At 25.9% G+C, this 19858-nt stretch overlaps 2 protein-coding genes and 1 long non-coding RNA gene across 3 annotated transcripts; 1 reads left to right on the forward strand and 2 right to left on the reverse strand.

The window, feature by feature from the left end:
- Positions 1–530: 530 nt before the first annotated feature.
- Positions 531–2502, reverse strand: LOC103495315 (cysteine-rich and transmembrane domain-containing protein WIH2-like). Its single transcript, XM_008456825.3, has 3 exons — positions 2329–2502; positions 1997–2192; positions 531–784 (listed from the first exon to the last, which is right to left on the reverse strand). Exons 1-3 carry the CDS (start codon positions 2381–2383, stop codon positions 739–741), a joined length of 297 nt encoding a protein of 98 aa, XP_008455047.1. The 5' UTR covers positions 2384–2502; the 3' UTR covers positions 531–738.
- Positions 2503–7343: 4841 nt separating this feature from the next.
- Positions 7344–8149, reverse strand: LOC103495317 (uncharacterized). Its single transcript, XR_538852.2, has 3 exons — positions 8043–8149; positions 7720–7867; positions 7344–7590 (listed from the first exon to the last, which is right to left on the reverse strand). It is a non-coding gene; the product is annotated as an uncharacterized LOC103495317 (long non-coding RNA).
- Positions 8150–14794: 6645 nt separating this feature from the next.
- LOC103495318 (protein SOB FIVE-LIKE 5-like) lies at positions 14795–17303 on the forward strand. Its single transcript, XM_008456826.3, has 3 exons — positions 14795–15215; positions 15868–15944; positions 16949–17303. Exons 1-3 carry the CDS (start codon positions 14814–14816, stop codon positions 16983–16985), a joined length of 516 nt encoding a protein of 171 aa, XP_008455048.1. The 5' UTR covers positions 14795–14813; the 3' UTR covers positions 16986–17303.
- The last annotated feature ends 2555 nt before the right edge of the window (positions 17304–19858 follow it).

Below are 19858 nucleotides of genomic sequence, written 5' to 3' on the forward strand. Positions count from 1 at the left end.
TATAATATATATATATATATATATCCATTTTTACATTTAATTAGTTTAATTTCTTAAATATTAAAATATCTCATTAATCAACTTAAAAAAATTGATTTGCTTGATTTGTTTGTTTTCTTTAAAATATCTTGATAACTAAAACATATAATTATGTATCATGTATTATTTTATCGAATACAGAGTAATCCATGTAGTATAAAATGTTGCAATTTTAGTAATATCTTATTTTTTAAAATAAGAATTCTCCAATAAAATCGTTGAGATTTGAATTATATTTTCAAATGAATTATTTTAATATATTATAGATTTTTCGAGAAACCCGATCAACCTTCCAATTGAGTGACTTTCGTCATTTTCATTTTTTTTTCTTTCTCTTCCATGTTTAAATTACATTAAATTTAATTTTATGAAAACAAAATGATATAAATTGCTAAACATAATTGTAAGTTTGTACATAACAATTCTCTATCTTTTCAAGTCCAATAATTTTAATGCTTGACTAATTAAGACAAACAAAAGTAATCCAAAATAAAAACAAAAAAAATCAATAATTAAATGTTAAAAATGTATAACATATATATATATATATATGTTATATATATAAATGAGGGATATAGAAACATATTATATGGATATTACACACTGACAAAAAAAGATAAAATGAACATAATGGAGATTTAAAATTCATCAATATAATCAAAGAGCCCCCCAGCTTTATATACTTTGTCATCAATATAATCAAAAGCAAACATCCAACATAAAGCAGCAACAAAGAGCAGCCAAACTGCAAAATTTACAAACCAAATTTAGAGCCTTTTCTTTCTTCTTCTTCATCATCTCATCATAGTAATAATAATAGCAAACTATGTAGTTATCAAAATTGAGAGGGAAAGTGAAATTTGTCCAACCTAATTTTGTTTTTCGAAAAAAATAATTTGTTTACCCTTTCAAGCTATCATATCCAATTCAATTCAACGTCGAAACTAACTACTAAAACCGTTATGAAATTAAAACTTTAGGTACAAAATACATTCCTAAAAACTATCGGCTAAAAAAATGTAATAGAATAATAAACGGAACCAAATTTCCATCGATGTAATTTCATTTTTTATTGATATTTTTATATCTACGTGAATATATATAATATAAATAATAAACGTTTTATCTTGTTTTGGTTTTGAAAAAAAAATGGTAAAAAATAGAACATTTGACAAAATATTTACACTTTATAGAAAAATAAATCAAGTGTAATAAATTTTGTCTTTCATGATTTTGTTTTATGGAATTTTTTTATATACCGTGAGTGTTCGAGTCAACTTATACATAGTTCGACTAGTTCTGATATAAGATAACCTGCCCGACCTCTTAGTTAGTTATTGAGTCTATGTCTCTCTCTCGTTATACCACTAGGTAGGGTTAATTTGAAATCTTTTTACTTTTGTTCATTTTTGTTTAAAACATATCCATTTAATTTATATCTTGATTGATGTATAAATATAGTATAATAGTAATAATAAATAAATAAAATAAAAAGACATCTTCAAATCTACGTTAAAATGGATCAAAATATTTACAAAAGATAGCAAAATTTAAAAAAAAATTCAAAATTCTATATACTAAATATATATGTATATATATTATAGTTAAACTTATGTAATATTTTGTAAATATTTTTTTTTATCTATTTTGTTATTTTAAAATCATTTTTCTAAAATAAAGTCCCTTCAAAATTTGAATTTATAAAGGTTTTATTATTTTAAATAAGAAAAGTATATTTTATACAAAAAGAAAGAAGAAAAAGATCAAAAGGAAAAAAAAAAGACCCAAAAATTGCGCTATTGTTCATGTGAAAAAAGAAGAACTTTCCACCCTGTGTCAGCCATCACCGATTTGGATCGTCTCCACATTCCCCAACGACAAAACAAAAATTCCAAAACTAAAACCGCCGCCGCACAACAATCCATACAGACTTACTAAAACAGAAATAGAGACTTACCACCCTTCGACGAATCCAACTTCTTTCTTTTGGTTATTTTGATATTGCGGAGGAGGATGACCACCGTACGCCGGACCATACGGCGGCTGAGGCGGGTATCCCTGCGGAGGATAACCGGCAGGTGGATAACCACCCTGCGGTGGATATCCTTGTGGCGGATAAGCGTCCTTCGGAGGATATCCTTGCGGCGGATAACCTAAAATCGTCAAGATCGGTCAAATCAAACAACTAGCTAGCAGATGAGTTTTGCGGAAAAAAAGAACAGTAAGATCCATGGGATTTGGATCTAAGAATTGGAAAAAAAGTGAAGAGTGAGGGTTTTTAGACGTTACCCTGCGGGGGAGGAACGCCGACGGGAGGCGGTGGTTGGGCGTAGTAACTACTCATATTTTCTTTCTTCTGTTTTGATTTTCTTAGTTGGAAACACAAAGAGACGAGAGCTCTATAAACTATAAAGACAATCAAAGAATAAAGAATGCGGACTTTTTTATGCCTTTTTTATTTTCTTTTGAATTTTAAATTTATTCTTTATATATTATCGAGTTTCGAGGCATCGAGTTGAGTTATTACAAAATATTGTAGTTAAAATTTTGAGATCGAATTTTTCGATAAACTTTTAGAGGTGAAATAGAGAAGAATACGAAGTTATCGGTTGTTTTTAAAATTTTAAAATTTACTAAATATTAAATATTATTCTACTATTGTCGAAACGAAAGTAATTTTGAATTCAAATATTTTTTACTATGAAAAGTCGTATCAATTAATACTAATTACTTTAATTATTATCTAATTGACTTTTAATTTATTCATTTGTTTGGAGTGAAAGTTGTGATTTAATTATTGTTAATAGAAAGAAACAATGTCAAAATTTTATATTATTATTAACCTCTTTCAAATTAAATGTTAAGGTAACCTCCAAGAAATTTCTCCGTTGTTTCCATATTTCTAAAGCCGACTAAGACCTAATCATTATTATTAAAAAAATATAGTTAGAAAAAAGAGACCCTTCGTCAACTTTTGAGATGCCCTAACAAAATATTACAAATAGGGGTGATGGTTGGTGGAGTCGGTTTTTCGACCAAATCGTCACTAAACTAATCACAATTGGTCTAGTAAAATATTCAAACTGACTTCGACTATCGATGAGTAAGTATTGATCGGTTGGTCGATCTAATACTAAAAAGTATTTTAATTTTTTTATTTGGAACTTTTTCAAACCAACATCGACCGACTCCGATTTGGCGGTTTAATTTTTGAGATATTCTATGTCTTTGACTTTAGGAGCTTTAGGCTTTAAGGTTGCAATTTCAACTCTAAATACTTCATTTATTAACTGTTTTAGGGACTTCAACTCAAATTTTTTTAACCTTCATCAAAATGTTTAGAGATTTTAGCTAAACTTTATTTTGAAATTCGTTAAAATGTTTGGATTGATCTTTTATTTATTTTACGTCTACATTTATTTATTTTTTAAAAGTCTATTTCAAGCTAAATAGTCGATTAGTTTTCGATTTGAAATCACACATCATGTAGCAATAATTCCAATCATATAAGGTCGACTAGTTACAATTACAATTACAATTGGAATCCACAGCTTGAAGGTTGCAATGGTATATGTTAAAGTTAACAAAAAAGAAAATTACATTTTTATTCTTTAACAAAGCATAGTTTGAAAAATGTATAATATTGAAATTTCTTGAAAATTTTGTAAGAGTGTTTTTGTTAGTGTTCATAGAGATATAGATAATTGAGACATTGTACTCTTGATCCAATTGTTAAACATTAGTCAACTTCATTCACATGTCATATTGTATTAAAAAGAAAAAAGAACTAAAATCCTTATTATTATTCGACTCGGATACATGTATATAAATTAATGAGATTTTGTCAAAAATAAAAAAATTGATAAACTATTTACACTGTATCAAATAAAGTCACTAAAAGACAAAATTCATTGCATTTAATTTTTCTACGAAACCGTTGTATTTTTTTACCATTTTCTAATTTCTATAAATAAAGTAGGCCAAATTAAAATTGAGCCCATAAAATGAAATTACAACTTAGTCTATATAAGCCATTGAATACGATGAGATGCGCTTCTACGCATCTCTTCCCAAATAATTTTAATTGTCTCTGCTAAATTCTTAAATTTTCGTAAATGAATCAATTTAGATTCTTAATAAAAAAAAATCTTTAAAAAATTTTCATACATTTACTTTGATAGTTCATTTTGTGAAATCGACATTTGAAAAAATCTACACATGTTTGAGAATTAATTCACCGACGTTTTTTTTTTAAATAATTATAAAAATTGTCTAAATTGGTTGACTTGTGAAAATATATAAGTTTAATGGGGTCAAACTATAAGTTTCAAACAATGTATAATAGTCGAATGGTGGTTGGAGAACAATATATATAAATTGATATTTTCACAAAAACTATAGTTTAAATTGATACAATTATTAGTTTGTAGTTCTGGTTAATATAGCTATAAAGTCAGAGAGAGATATAAATCAATATCTACGAGATAAAACAAACTATATGACATCCAACCTTAAACTAATAAGATATGGGAGTGGTAGCGGTACGTATAAGTCAAGATCTAATCATCGAAATCAATGGCGATAATTGTTTTCTAATAACAAAATTCACTTTCTAGATTCATTCAAATTTTTTTAATTCATTTTCATAAGATAGTAATTAGAAAAGAAATATTGTAATTGAATGGCAAAACTGCTAAAAATAGTTATAAAATATAATAAAATTTCAAATTCTATTAATGACATACTGTTATTTTATTATATTATTAAAAGTATACGATAACATGTGCGGGGCACACCGCACATGGTTATTTGTTGATTTTAGAGAGCTAATTAGGAATCCCTATCTTGGTTTACACCTAAACCACGTTGAGTAGCATAATTAATTTGATTATGATATTATTAGGGAAATCAACTTTCTTTTTTCCCTTTATAAAAGATTAGGAAAATCAAGTCAAATTAGCTTAATTACTTTTCTTTTTCCCCCAAATAAGATTTAAACTTTATATTGTGTAAATGTTATATCTTTGATCAATAACTCATAAATTCAAGTCTTCATGCTAAAAATGAAAGAAAACCCTTTTAAAAGTTGGGATTAATTTTATAAAAAATTTAGTTTATTTCTTTTTGATATCTTGTATAATGATCTGTGTTATTCTTTATAAACACAACGGTTAAAGTCTTATTCAAATTTAAAAAACAAAAACTTCGCTTGTTTTTTTATATTTTAAATTCATTGATAGAACAAAGATAACGTAAAGAAAAAAATTAGTTAGAGATGTAAGTAGTGACTATAGGTCTAATTTCCAAAAACAGAAACAAAAAACAAAATGGTTACCGAACGTAGGAAATCTTAATTTTCCAACGAAACTTGTGTTATTCTTGTGGACATGACGTTTCACTTTTTTTTTTCTTTTCAATATTTTTAAACAAGCAATTTTTAATAGTAAAATTATTGTAAATGACAAAAACGATTTATAATACTTACAAAATATAACAAAATTTCAAATTCTATCAACGATAGAAATTGGTAGAATCCATCGTTAGTGTTTGTTATTGATAAGATCAACAATCGGCTATTCATGTTTGAAAATGCTATCTTTTTAATATTAAAACAAATTTATATATATATAAATATTTCATATTTCATATTAATTTTGATTTGTTCAAAGGTCATAATAAAATGACAGGCTTATTGACATTCCAAGTTGCAATTAATTAATCTGTCTTTGAAGTTGTAATTAAGGGAAGTATAATGTTGGATCAGAAAACAAAGCTTTGAAAAATTTGGTAGCTTAATTAGCATATATAATGGAATATTATTAAGAATGTGACAGTGTATTAATCAAATATTTTTCACATTTTTTTTAATATATAGTTAGCAATTAAATAATTAGACCATAATCTTGAGAAAAATTGTCAAAAATAGAATATTTCACAAAAAAAATTTACAAATAGTTTGTGAATTTTATTTTTATTTTTGAAAAAACCCTTATATTTATATGTCAAGAAACCTAATTCACATATTGCCAATCTCAACGAGTTACAATTTGGCGTAGGAATAATTTTGTTAGACGACTAATAACAAAAACACGTCTTTTTAAACTTTTTTTTCGAAAGGTATTTTTTCTTTTAATTTTTTCAAACTTTTTGAAAGTTTATAAATACTTTTTTAATGTGAGGTAATAATTTTTTTTAAAACAAAGTACTAATAATTAATTTTCTTCTTTTTTTTTATAGAAAAGAATTTTTATTGATTTTTTTAAACAAAATACAAAGTTTTTACAAAAATAAAACAAAATATTTATTTTTATAGTTTGTTTTTCCACTCATTTTTAAATTTAGTAAAATGAGTAGAATATTTATAAATATACTAAAAAAATATCACTCTCTATAACAAATAGTGATAAGACTATTATCTGTTTATATCACGATACAAGTAGACTGATAACAGTCATTGTCTATCGTAGATATATTGTGGTATTTTGATATATTTAATTTGTGAATATTTTATATGTTATTTAGAATTGTTTGTTTTTAAACAATTATTTTATTGAAACTAATTTATGTTTTTTTTTTTCATTTATTTTGTTTATTGCATCGAAAAATGTGTTGGTCAAAAGTAATTTCATTTAAGATTTTTCTTCCTTCCATTCAAAATATAACTATACCACCCTTTCAAATATTCCAAATTTCTTTATCTACCATTATTCTCTAACTAATTATTTTAAAATCAAAATCTTAATTTGAATATATTATTTGACATAAATGATTTGGCCAATCATAAATGATTGGTTTCTTCTATATCAATAAATGATGGACTTATTCAACTTTTATATAACAATATATAGTACTTTATACTTGTATCAAAATAACTTTATTAAAAAATAAAATATCTTGCAATTTCAATAATTTAAAAAACACCTTATAATAAAAAAAAATGAAACTAAAATAACATTTCTTGATTTCAATTTTATATGACAATGAAAACTTTTTTTCTCTAACTTTTATCACATAATCTAATTAAATAGATATAAAAAATATATACAGTTTGTAACTTAATCTTTAAAAATTATAAATAATTAACTTATAAAGTTCCTACACCGAATATCAACGTATAAATAAATAAATAAATAAAACAACATGTTTAATTCGTTCGATCATTATATAATCCACAATAAATCTACTTACTATACATTGATATCATTTTTTTAACTTGAAAATTTTCAAACGCACACTAACAATCTACTTTAGAGGATAAACGATTTTTTAAAAGAACACAGTTGACAAAAAATATTTTAAAAGCTATAATACTCGAATAAACCTAATTATCACTATATTAAAACTTGATAACAAGCAATAATTTGATCTATCTGCAATTACACAATTATTTCAAGGAGGTGATCAACCTAAAACATTATACATTAAAGATAATCATGAAATTTAAATTTTAAACAACATTAGAGATTCAAATTTTTATGTGGTTTGATCACTCTAACAAGTCATCTCTTCACATGTGTCCATTAACTTGTCCACCAAAGTATTTCAGAAATCCTACAAAATTTACAAGAAAAAAAAATTGTAAAAGTAAATTAAAAGCCCCTTCAAATCTTCGAGTGAAGATTAGAAGTACATTTTGAGGGTTGTAAAATGAAAGAGAAGCAAGAGATCGATGACTTATACCAGCGTCTGAAGCATTATCCATCTCTCTTTTGGTTTTGATCATGTTCCGGCGGAGGTGGATATCCCTGTGGAGGATAACCGCCGTGCAGTGGATATCCTGACGCTGTCGTAGTAGTCGGAGGACCATATCCTTGCGACGATGGATAACCTAAAACCGTTCAAAATCAGTAGTCAAATCGATCGAGATGAAAGGAAGGTATGTTTGCTTAAAAAAATTATTGTATTTCTGTTTGATAAAAACATTTTCAAATAAAAGTAGGTAAATGTGTTTGGCAAAACCCTTTCGATCAAAGAGAAAATAATGGTTGGTTTTTAGATGTTACCCTGCGGCGGAGGAACGCCGACGGGAGGCGGTGGCTGGTTATAATAACTCATCTTTTTCTCTTTGATGTTTCTTGAAAGCGATCGGATTTGTTGTTTTGATTTTATTAGTTACAAAATGGAGAAAAGAGAGCTCTCTATAAACTATAAGACTACGAATTAATAAAAAAATTGATTTGATGATTTAATGTTCACTTAATTATATTATAACTCAAATTCAGATTTAAAACTTTATGACTTATTTCAAATCTCAATTTTCATGTTGAATTTTAAGTCTATACTTACCAATATAACTTTCAATAAATGTTAAATGTAAACTCCCTTAAAAAAAAAATGTTTAATGTGACTTTTTAATTTTTATTGATCAACTAGTTAATTAGTAAATGAATATACATTAAATAATGTTAATTTGAACATAGAATTATATCAATAGTGAAGTTTTCACTACAACAATCAAAATTTGTTTTAACACGTATTGTCGTAGTTAAGTATTTTCTCATGACGTGAATCTCATTTTTTTGACGAAGAAAGCATACCGATCTTGTTATTTTTTTTCATGTATTTATTTTTTAAAAATTAGACCCATAAATTAATACATTGCTATACCTTTAATTTTGATTTTCTTTTTTAATCTACATTTTAGCATTATATTGTAAAACCTAGCTAAATTAAAATGAGAAGTTTTTGAAATGTTTTTTTTTTGTTTTTAGAATATTTGGCTAAAAATTAAAGTTAAATGTGAAAAGAAAGGCAAATGATCAACATATCCTTAATTAATTAATTATCATTCACATGTGATTTTGTTCCTTTTATGATTTTCAAAGTAAAAAGAATGGGATCTATGATTATTTTATCTTATTTTTGTTTGGAAAGAAAGTTATGATTTATTTTATTTCTAATAGAAACCATGTCAAAATTTTGCTATTAAATGTTTTATTCTAAAAAAAGAGAAAGAAACTATTAAATGGACATTTTTTTTAGATATATTTGATGATTTGGCTCAAGAACTTTGAATGAGCAATTTGAACACTAAATATTGTTGTAAGTGTTTAATTTTTAAAATAATTTATTTTTAAAAAAATTGGATTGTTCGATAAGTTCTCAGAATAATTTATGATACCACAATTTTCTTCTTACAGAAGTTTAAATAAAAATGAGTTTTTTGAAAAACATTTTTTTTCTCGTATCATACCAAACATACACTAAATTTTGTTTTGCAAACCATAAATTGATTTATCGATCTTTTATTAAAAAAACTATAAAAAAAATAGAAAAACTGACAAAATAACTGCACTTTTTAAAAAATTAAAAACAGAGTTATAAATTTTGACTTTTAGTAGTTTTTATATGAAGTGTGAGTAGTTTGTTTATTTTTTCTATTCTTGAAAAAACTCCATTTTTATTTATTTTATTTATTTATTTTGACATGAGAGATCTATCTTAAAAATTTGGATCGTTGCGGTTAAAAGTTAACGAATTCACAACCCTAAATCATGTGAGGTTGATCTCAAGAAAGTACGATTTTTATTTTCTTTAATAGTGATCATTGTGATTAAGCATAGTTTGATAAATGTATAACATTGAAATTTCAGAGTTAAAATCTTTATTTGTGTGTACTTTTTCATTGTATAGATACAAAGTTATATATATGTATATTTTCATGAGAGGGTATAGATCATATGGGTCTTAGATAGAAATTGTTACATGTTAGTCAACTTCCTTTGCATGCCATATTTCATAACATTATTATTTACCTCGACTTTGTGATGCATAAACATTTCCAATGAGTTAAATCTTAGTGATTAGGACGTGAGAATCAACCACTTTCTAATGCTATGGAAAGTACCGTATTTTATTTATTCATACTATAAATTTGTTTCATAACAGTGAATCTTACATATTGATGTTGGAGAGTTTGATCAATTTATTTATTTCTAAAAACATATTCACATGACACGTAATAAGTTGAGACAATACTCTTGTATGTAGAAGTTTTCGGGGCATTACGATGTCAGAATTACAAATGAAGATCTAGTACCCATCATCGAAATCAACAATTATGAATGTTTTTCTCGTAATGAAATAATCCATGTTGGACAATGCACATTTCACTCTACAGGTAATCGTAATAGCACAATGAATTTTATTTTTCAAGTATAGCGGAGTCTATCAATGATATAACATATCATTGACAAGAGTCTATCATCAATATAAGTGATCAATTGTGGATTAAATTTTACTATATTTAAATCTCGATGGTCTATGTCGATCAAGAAACAATTTCCTTTTAAAAAATGCTAATTGTAGTACTAAAAAAGAATTGTTTCTGACAATAATTTTCCTATAATTTTGACTTATTCAAACTTCAAATTATTTGTTATTTAGGTTCAAGATGTACAAAGTCAAAAAGAAAATAAACCTATTGCCAAAGTGATTTTCACTCAATAATAACTATATATATATATATATATATATATATATATATATATATATATATATAGTTATATATATGATGAGTTTGATCTCTATCCTTGAAGTCAAACGAAAATGTTGACCTTATTGAGTTGCAAATTGCAATTAATATATGTCTTTTGAAGTAGTAATATTAAAGATAGAATATAGTGTTGGACTTAGAAACAAAGCCTTGTAAAATTTGGTAGCAGAAGATATATAATATTATTTGAAAGAATAATGTGTGACTATATATATATATATATATATGAAACACAATATTCTTCTATAGTTCTTGAATTTAGGTTCCATTTAATTTATAAGTATTAAAAGTTTACAGCGTTTAATTTTTAATCCTTAGTATTATTTTCTATACGTTAATTCTAAAAAAACTAATAAACCTACATCACAATTATTTTAAATTAATTAAGCAATCTAGAAATTTATGGACTCATAGAACTAAAAAAACTTAAAAGTAAAGTTGTAACAATATAATTTTTTTTCTCTTTATGAACTTACTTCTTAGGAGTTATTTTAATTTCTCAATAAATAAGTAACAAACTTTATAGGACGTTAAATTTGCACACCTTAGGTCGATAAAGCCCACCTCTCGCTTGGAGCGGGTCGACCCTAACTTTTCATCTAGTGACTTAATGTCTTAGTCTAGATTTTGGGGCTAATGTTCTATAGTCTCGATAGTTCAAAACCATGTATAGATATAACACAATGTATAAAAGTTGGTAGATATAACAAAACTTAAATATGATTCAAACCTATATCACCAATAACAAAATATATATCATCTATATAAAAGCATATCATAATTAAAGATATATAGTACTAAACTCTAAATAATAATTACTAATGAAGTTTATTTGTGATACCTCATGTTATTGGATATATAGAGTCTCCATTAGTGTAGTGATTATAGTCTATGATTTAATGTTCACTAAAATATTATTTATTCAATGGAATATACAAAGATAATGGAAAGCTTTATTCTAATTATAATCTCAATAGAGGCATCCAAGTCCAAGATTCCAAAGGCAGCAACAACAAATGAGAGCCAAGCTGTCCAATAATAATTATTTTGCATTTAAATTAACCCAAAGTACTTTACAATATATTCAAAATATAAATTTAACATAAGCTTAATATTTTTAAGGATTGTGTATAAAATAATATTTAACATTACTATCTACTAAAATGGCATGATTTACTCCAAAGGCCTCTAAGCATATATGAGTTTTCTCTTGCACTTTTGTTTGATTTTTCTTTCTTTTAATGATTTTTCAATGTATGTCTAATTTCAAAAAATATATGTTTGATATGTTTTTGATCAATCCATAGTTTTGGGTCTAATTACATCGGTTGAAAAAGTTTATAATCTATATCGTTATATTTGTATGCTTAATATATGTCATATTGACTAAGTCAAAGCTTAATTAGCTTTTCGCACAACCAAAATCTACTTAATTACCGTATTTGATTTGTTAAAGTCAATGCTATTTTTCTTAATACTTGGGATCTAACATTTAAAAAATATATTCTAAAATTTAGCATTAAGTGCTTTATTCAAATCTAAAGTTAAAATTCAACAAACCCTATTCTGGTCCTGATCCATATTACATTTGGACGTTTTACTAAAACTACATTCATCATAAACTATTTTAAAAGCCACAACAATCTCAAACTAAGTCATATAGTTAAATATTTGTCGAAGTTCAAACGAAAGAAAGAGAAAAACATACCAACTTTCCAGATAAGTAGTTTCTTGTTGATGTTGTTGTTGTTGTTGAGATTGAACTACGACGTAGGTACATTGATTATGAGAGTTGTTTGGGGTTGGATATCCTTGTGGAGGGTAACCTTGGTAGGGATAGGGATAGGGATTGGGATATCCTTGTGGAGGATAAGGAGAATGTGGAGAATATGAATAATTATTGGGTTGGGGATTTCCTTGTGCTGGATTATCATGTAGAGGAGGGCATGATGGTGGTGGATATGCTCCCACAGGATAACCTAATTCATATATTATTAAATTTAAATAATATATAGTTTGTAAACATATATACATATATAAATACATGTAGAAGCTAATATAGTATATACCAACGTTATGCCAGTAGATCAATGACTATGCTCATTTTGACATGACAAAGCAACCTTTAGGTACTTGTAATTTTGCATCAAATTATAAGCTTAGAGTTTGTATGTCCATCTATTTAGTTTCTAAACTTTCAAAGGTATCCGAATAGGTTTTTGAATGTTAAATATTGTGTACGTCTAATAAGTTCCTAAATTTTAAATTTTTGGTATGTAATTATATTGGTTTAGAGCTACATAGCAAAGAGAGGTTGGGAGCTCTAAGAACCTACATCAAGCCCAAAATATATTCATATAAAACAGGGGCACAAAGAGTTTATACATATTAGACACTTTACTGAAAGTTTAGAAGTGAAATAGACCCAAATTTGAAAGTTTAGGAGACTAAAATTGTAATTACCGCGTGATTTATTAGACATGATAATATATTAAAAATTCAAGAATATATCCAACGCAGAAGTTGTAAGTTAAATAATGAACACTAATTATTAAACACTTCTTAAACGAACTTAATTTAAAAGTTTAGTATCGAAGACAAAATTATAATTAGTTTCTCGTCTTTAAATTAAGCATTTAAAGTTTTAAAACGATCGTATCTACACGTTCTAAAAGATCAATGATTTGAAGCATATATAGGATTAAATGAAACTCTAATTTAGTTGTATAAAAAGAACAACATTTGAAGTATAGGGTTCTGATCAAGACCACAAAAGAAATTAAAGACTATATTTGAGAAAAAGAATGAAATTGTTGAGGCTATACCTTGAGGAGGAGGAACCCCCACAGGAGGAGGTTGTTGTTCATGAAAACTCATCTTTGAGACTGTACTTTTCAACTTCTTTTTTTGATTAATTACTCCTCAAAATGGTAAAGAAGGACTTCAAATTAATGATTAGTGGACGAGGAAACCAAAGAGTTTTAATTTATTGCTATAATGGCATAGATTATTATTGTTAAACTTGTAATAAAATTATAATTAAAGAGCTAGGTGTTTGATGTAATCATTTTGTCCTTTTCTAATTACATTGTAGTAACCCTAATTAATCAATATATGGTTTCTCCAATGTCATGTAATCTATAACAACACATACGAAGTACTACACCAACACAAGATTTATAATTTAAAATTTTGAAATATAATTAATTAAAACATTTGGAATGTTTTGCAAATGTTTTAAGGGTTATATATAAGACACAATGGAAATAAAAGGAAAAAAAAAAAGGAAGGATCAAATTTATAAAGCGACCGAGAATTTGTGACAATTATAACATTTTAACTTTGTAAAGAGCCAAAACATATGTTTCGTATGGCCCAAGAGCCAACCATAATTCCAAAATCTAATTAAGTGGGTTTAAGAGAGAGTCAAGTCTGATAAGCAAACAAAACCTAAACTCACAGTTACCCTTTGGAAACTCCAGTTTCCGTTCATTTTAGAAGTTCAGAGTAATCTAGAGAGTTTAAAGAGAATTCTCTTGAACAATAAAAACTGTACACTAAGTTCTTTAAAATTGAAAAACTCTGTAAACCCAACACATATTTAAAGAGAGAATCGAAGAATCAAAATATTAGAAAGATAGTACAACCACATTCATATAAACCAACATAAACTCAAATTCTAATTTCATGAAACATGCATCCGAATAGTAAATTTAAAATTCAAAATCAATCTACTCCCACCACATAAAAAATTCATATTCAAAAGATACAATTATATTTCCAAGTGATTTCTCAACTATAATTTAAAAAAATCACACTTTGGCATATTTTGGGTAGAAAGTAATCAAAAACTATAAAAAGGGTCATAATCAAGAAGAAAAGACAAAAGTGTTTTAAGTAAAGGCCAAAGTGTGTCCAATGCTCAAAAACATGAAGAGGCATAAGTGCCCATCTATGCTCCCTTACTTGGTTTTGTTAAAAGGGTACACAAAGCCTTGCTGTCTAACCATGTGAATATAATATATATACATACATATATATATATATATATATATATATATATATATATATATATATATATATATATATGTTGCTCCTTTCTCTCTCTCCTAATTTCCAATTGCTAACCTACCAACCAACTGGCATGCAGTTTTTGATTCATTATTTTCCCTTTAAAATCCCCCTCCCTCTCAATATATATATATATATATATAAACTTAAGTGTTCATAGTTCATAAACTTTTCATATTCACTCAACTTTTTTTTTTTGGTGTTGGGAATGGATCATGGTCGTAACTTATTTGTTTCTTCAGATGGGTCTGTGGAATCTGGTTGGACAGTGTATTTGGAGAATTCTTCTTCTTATTTCAGTAGAAGAATTGATGATCATAAGGATTTTTATGATGATGATGATGATGATGAAGATCAAGAAGTGGATTTGTCTATGGTTTCTGATGCTTCTTCTGGCCCTCAAATTTTCCCGGAAAACAATAATAATGAACTTGTTTTCCCTCAAAATTACGACAATCCTCCGCCGTGTTATTGCGCTAAAACCGCCGGAAGTTTGCTAAAAACTGGCCGGAAAATGAAGGGCGGTGAGAGCGACCGACGGCAGCAGCAAACCACGTCGTTTCTTGATGACACTGCTACTTCTGATCCCAACTTCAACCTCAATAATTCGGTACAACTTTTTCTTTTGTTTTTTAATTTTACTTTTATTTTATGTTTTTTATTCAAGAAATTAGTCATAACAATTGTCTAAAATTCTTTTTTCTTCAAGAAATTTGAAGGAAAAAAAAAAAAAAAAACAAAAAATGAAAGTTTATGCAAATGTAGAGCTTACCTCAATGAACATTTCAATGGTCATAAAATTTGTAGTTTCAATCTACTTATCTTCGATTGTTGTATTAAAGAGAAAAGGAGAGATTTATAATTTCTTTTGGTAAACTATTTTATTTTGTTTTTAAATTTTTTTTTATATTAGAATTATAAACATTCGTTCGATCTCGAATATTTTTTGCTTTATGTATATTTTTTTTTTTACTTATGTTTTGAAAGGCAAATTTTTTGAAAACTAAAGCTCATAACCATTTCAATTTTTTGTTTTTTTTTCTTAAATTTAGGTTTTAAAATTTTCTTATTAGAACAAAAACTATATTGTTTTTGTTTTCTTGTGTTTTTTAAAAACGAAATATATTTTTTAAAGTTTTTTTTTTCCTATTTTCCTTTTTAATTTTTAAAAAAACTTATTTTAAAAAAATGAATTAATTACAAAATACACTTATTTTTTATAATTTAATTTTGGTGATTCTAATTATATTGTAATCATGCAGGAGAATTCAACTTACCAAAATCAATTTAACAGCATCAGAAAATCCTCTCTATCTGGAAACCAAAGGCAGAAAAATCAGTAAATATTATTCTCTCTTCCTTATCAATAATTCATATTCAAAGTTTCAAATTACATAATTCATCTTCAATTATAGTAATTTTCCCTAAACTTTTATGTTATATTATGTAAGCCCTAAAATTTATAAGACTTAGATTACTAAATTTTTAAATTTACGACCCAAGTATCTGGATAAATCAAAAATTCGATTATGTCTAAACTACTCATTTTCAAATGGTATCCACGTTGTTGACAAATATTCATTTTTTATTTAAAAGTTTTCTTATAATTTAATCCATAACAATTTTCGCATTGAACCCACAAATACTTGTATTTTTTAGTTAGATCTAGATCATTAGAACGTTATGTTGTAGTTAAACTTTTTCTATGCGTGTGCTAGTTCTTATACTGAAACTCTCACTTTGACTACTATTTTCACCTTCAGCACAAATAGAAGTATATATATATATATATAAATTAAAATTTATGTCGGTTTAGTTTCTAACCTTTAAAGACTGATTTGTAAAAAAATTTACATTTTAAGTTTATGTCTATTTTACTTTAAAAATTTTAAAAAACGTGTGATATATTCTTAAAACTATTTTCATTTTTATTATGTATTGAATCAGTTGTCGTTGACTTGTTTAGCATTTTTAAAATTTCGTAAATTCTATCAGACACAAAATTATCAAAAGAATATAATTCCTATTAGACATATATAAAAATAGAAATATCAGACTCGTTAGACATTTTTGAAGCCCTGAAATCTGTTGGATACAAAACTAATATATTGTTCAAAATCGTATTATTTTTTAACGCGCTCGTAGAAGTTAAAAGTTATAAGTTTATAAGGTCACAAATTTAAAATCACACAAGGTAAAATATTAAAACTTAACCAATTAATATTATTATTAAGAAATAATTTTTTTTTAATGTGAATATTATCATAATATATAGACTTGTGATTTATAATTATGAAATCATTTTGCTTCCTTAATTTTGTTATGTTTCTTTACTTGATATAGGTGGTTTAAAGGGAAGAAGAGATCAGGATTGAGGTAGAATTATATTAATTTTGGCTTTGTCAACTATGAAATTTGCCAAAAGGAGTGATGAAGAGATTACCAAAAGGAGTGATGAAGAGATTACTATCATATATATATGATTAGGGTTGTGATTGAGATATGATCAAATGGGGTTTTTTTTTATTTAATTTTTATTTTGAACATTGAATTTTCTTGTCAATGGGATTGGACTACTTTTGCTGTGTAGCCATGAGGAAGTGAAAAAAATGACAATTATTGTTGTACTAAATGAACATGTGTATGTTTGTAAAGAGAGAGAGAATAACTAAGCATCAGTAATATTTTTTGTTTGTATTATCCCGACGTTTTTAGAACTTTGGATGACGTTTTTTTTGGTAAAAGTGAAAATTTTTGTAGTGATTAATTGTCATAAAAAAATGACAATATTTATGCTTTGTAAAAAATTAATATGTAATGAATTTTAATTCATTCTGCTATATTTTAAAATATCCCTTATCAATTTTACGATATTTTGTTCGGTTAATGGAATTAATTATTGGGATCATTTTTCATGTTCTTTGTCATGAGAGAGATCAAATTTCTCTTGTCAATTACATAATTAATTAGTTCACTTTCACACACATACAATTTAATAAAGAATAATAGTAGTGTACATTTTAACATAATCTAAAAACTATTTACAAATATGAAAATGAAAAACTTAACAACTATTAATATATATATAACTAATTGACATCTATATGATACGTGTGATTGTTCTAATTAATCAAATAAACATATCATTGGTTAATATCTATTAATGATAGATTACTCGATTATATCTTATTGCAAAGGTAAATTTTATGAAATCCCAGACATTTTCTTTGAAACAAGTTCCTTTGTTTGTTTGGAGGTAAGATATATAGGGCTCGTGTTAACAACGTCATTGTTTCATGTTTTGTATTTCTGTTTTTGTAGAAAAAACAAATTTGTTTGATAACTGTTTTCATTTATTGTTTCTAAAAAAAATGGCCAAATTTTGATCGGAAACTACACCCTTGTTTTGTTTTGTTTATGTTTTCTCCTTATATTATTTAAATATGGTTGGTTTTGTTAGACAAAGATAGTTGTTTTTGCCTTGGTTGTGGGAAGTGCATGTGTTTTTTAACCCATTCAATAGTCGTTCTTTGATTTGAATACCCTAATTAAAACTAAGATTCAAAACATTGATGTTGATGGAAAGATTATAAAAATATCAATAGAAAAACCTAATTAAAAATATCGATGAAAACATTATGAAAACGTTGATAGAAATATTGTGAAAATACCTAATTAAAACTACCCAATTTAGGGTTTTCAATTTTATGAAAATATCGATGAAATTTGAGATTTCCGAAAACTTCATGAAAATGAATGAAAATCGGTGAAATTGTTATAATTAGTTATCAAAATTGATTACTTTGTTCAATTGTGACTTAAAGTATTGACTATTTTTATTCTATCAATTTTTTTTTGTAAAGATCGAAGAAAATGATGTTGTAGCGTGAGAGAAAGGTGAACTTTAATTTAATTGAGCACGTAAAGGATGTACAAATATGAGAGAATATTATTCATATCGATAAACCATCGAATCTACTTTCTTAGTTTTTAATGAAAATTGATGATAGATCGACATAGATAGAATTCTATCATCGCTAACTGATAGAGTACACTTGTAGAGATGTCTACAACAATTTTGAAAATAATATTTATTATTTTCATCAAATTGATTCTTACTAGTTTGTTGGCCTCCTTGTTTACATAGTTTAAATAAATTTGAGTTATATATAATATACAAAATGTAAATAATATATATGCATGAAAATGAATTTTTAAAATGTTTACACATATTATCTAATACAAATACTCTTCCACACAAAATTAATAACAACAACCAATTCATTTATGTTTCTATCCTTCAAAAATGTTGTCCATATTTGATATCTACACATAGTTGATTGTCTCACTCAAACATTGATTATTCGTCTTCGATAATGTTCGTTCATGTCTAACTCTATTATATTTCTTTTGTAAGTATCCTTCCTTTGTCAAGATTAAGTACTGCATGTTTAAATTTCATATAGCTAAATTCGAATTAATACTAAGCATATATACTAAAGATTAAAATTCAAATTTGAAAATAATACATAAATATTGTCCATATTATACTCTCTTTAATTTGTATATATATATAACAGAGTATAGATAGTAAACACTCAATTAATTTTTCTTAAAACTTTTTTCACAAAGTTCTTTCAAATTCTTATGAATACTCTCATTTAAAGTGATCTCGATTTATATTTAATTATATGATATACCCTTTCTACACTCAAACTTAGATTCTCACATTTGAAAAAGAAAAAACTTGGAAAAGTATTATTATAAATTCAGAAAATTCCTCTTATATATTGAGCTAAGAAACAAAAAATCATAAAGTCAACTTATGTGTCATTATTTAGTCGCTGCCAAAATTTTATGGATCAAAAGCATGTCAAATTAAAAAAAAAAAAAAAAAAAAAGTGATGATATGACCCACAAAATTTAGATGCATACACATGTTTATACATATAGAAATATTTGTATGTATATATATAATATACTGAATACAAAACAATGAAATGATGGATAAATATCAAATTTTGTTAGGTGGGATTTTTGGAAAATCAATATATATATATATATATATATATATATATATATATATATATATATAAATGCTTCCTTTAGGGTTGAAAAGGGCTTATGTTTGAAATAGGACAAAAGAGATCAAAGCAGCATGAGACAAGATGATGATAAGGTGTGTAATGGTGATGGGCTATCTGATCTAAATTTATGTACACAGAAAGAAAGAGGATGGAACATCCTGCTCAA

The sequence above is a fragment of the Cucumis melo genome, chromosome 1 (genome assembly GCF_025177605.1).
Source record: "Cucumis melo cultivar AY chromosome 1, USDA_Cmelo_AY_1.0, whole genome shotgun sequence".
NCBI classification, from domain to species: domain Eukaryota; kingdom Viridiplantae; phylum Streptophyta; class Magnoliopsida; order Cucurbitales; family Cucurbitaceae; genus Cucumis; species Cucumis melo.

What these genes read in the sequence shown, in the direction of transcription:
- LOC103495315 (XM_008456825.3), bottom strand. Translation starts at nt 2,383, where the DNA reads ATGAGTAGTTACTACGCCCAACCACCGCCTCCCGTCGGCGTTCCTCCC. An exon ending in CGGCGTTCCTCCCCCGCAGG is followed by an intron (nt 2,193 to 2,328) that starts GTAACGTCTAAA and finishes TGACGATTTTAG; the next exon opens with GTTATCCGCCGCAAGGATAT. An exon ending in GTTGGATTCGTCGAAGGGTG is followed by an intron (nt 785 to 1,996) that starts GTAAGTCTCTAT and finishes TAAATTTTGCAG; the next exon opens with TTTGGCTGCTCTTTGTTGCT.
- LOC103495318 (XM_008456826.3), top strand. Translation starts at nt 14,814, where the DNA reads ATGGATCATGGTCGTAACTTATTTGTTTCTTCAGATGGGTCTGTGGAA. An exon ending in ACTTCAACCTCAATAATTCG is followed by an intron (nt 15,216 to 15,867) that starts GTACAACTTTTT and finishes GTAATCATGCAG; the next exon opens with GAGAATTCAACTTACCAAAA. An exon ending in AACCAAAGGCAGAAAAATCA is followed by an intron (nt 15,945 to 16,948) that starts GTAAATATTATT and finishes TACTTGATATAG; the next exon opens with GTGGTTTAAAGGGAAGAAGA.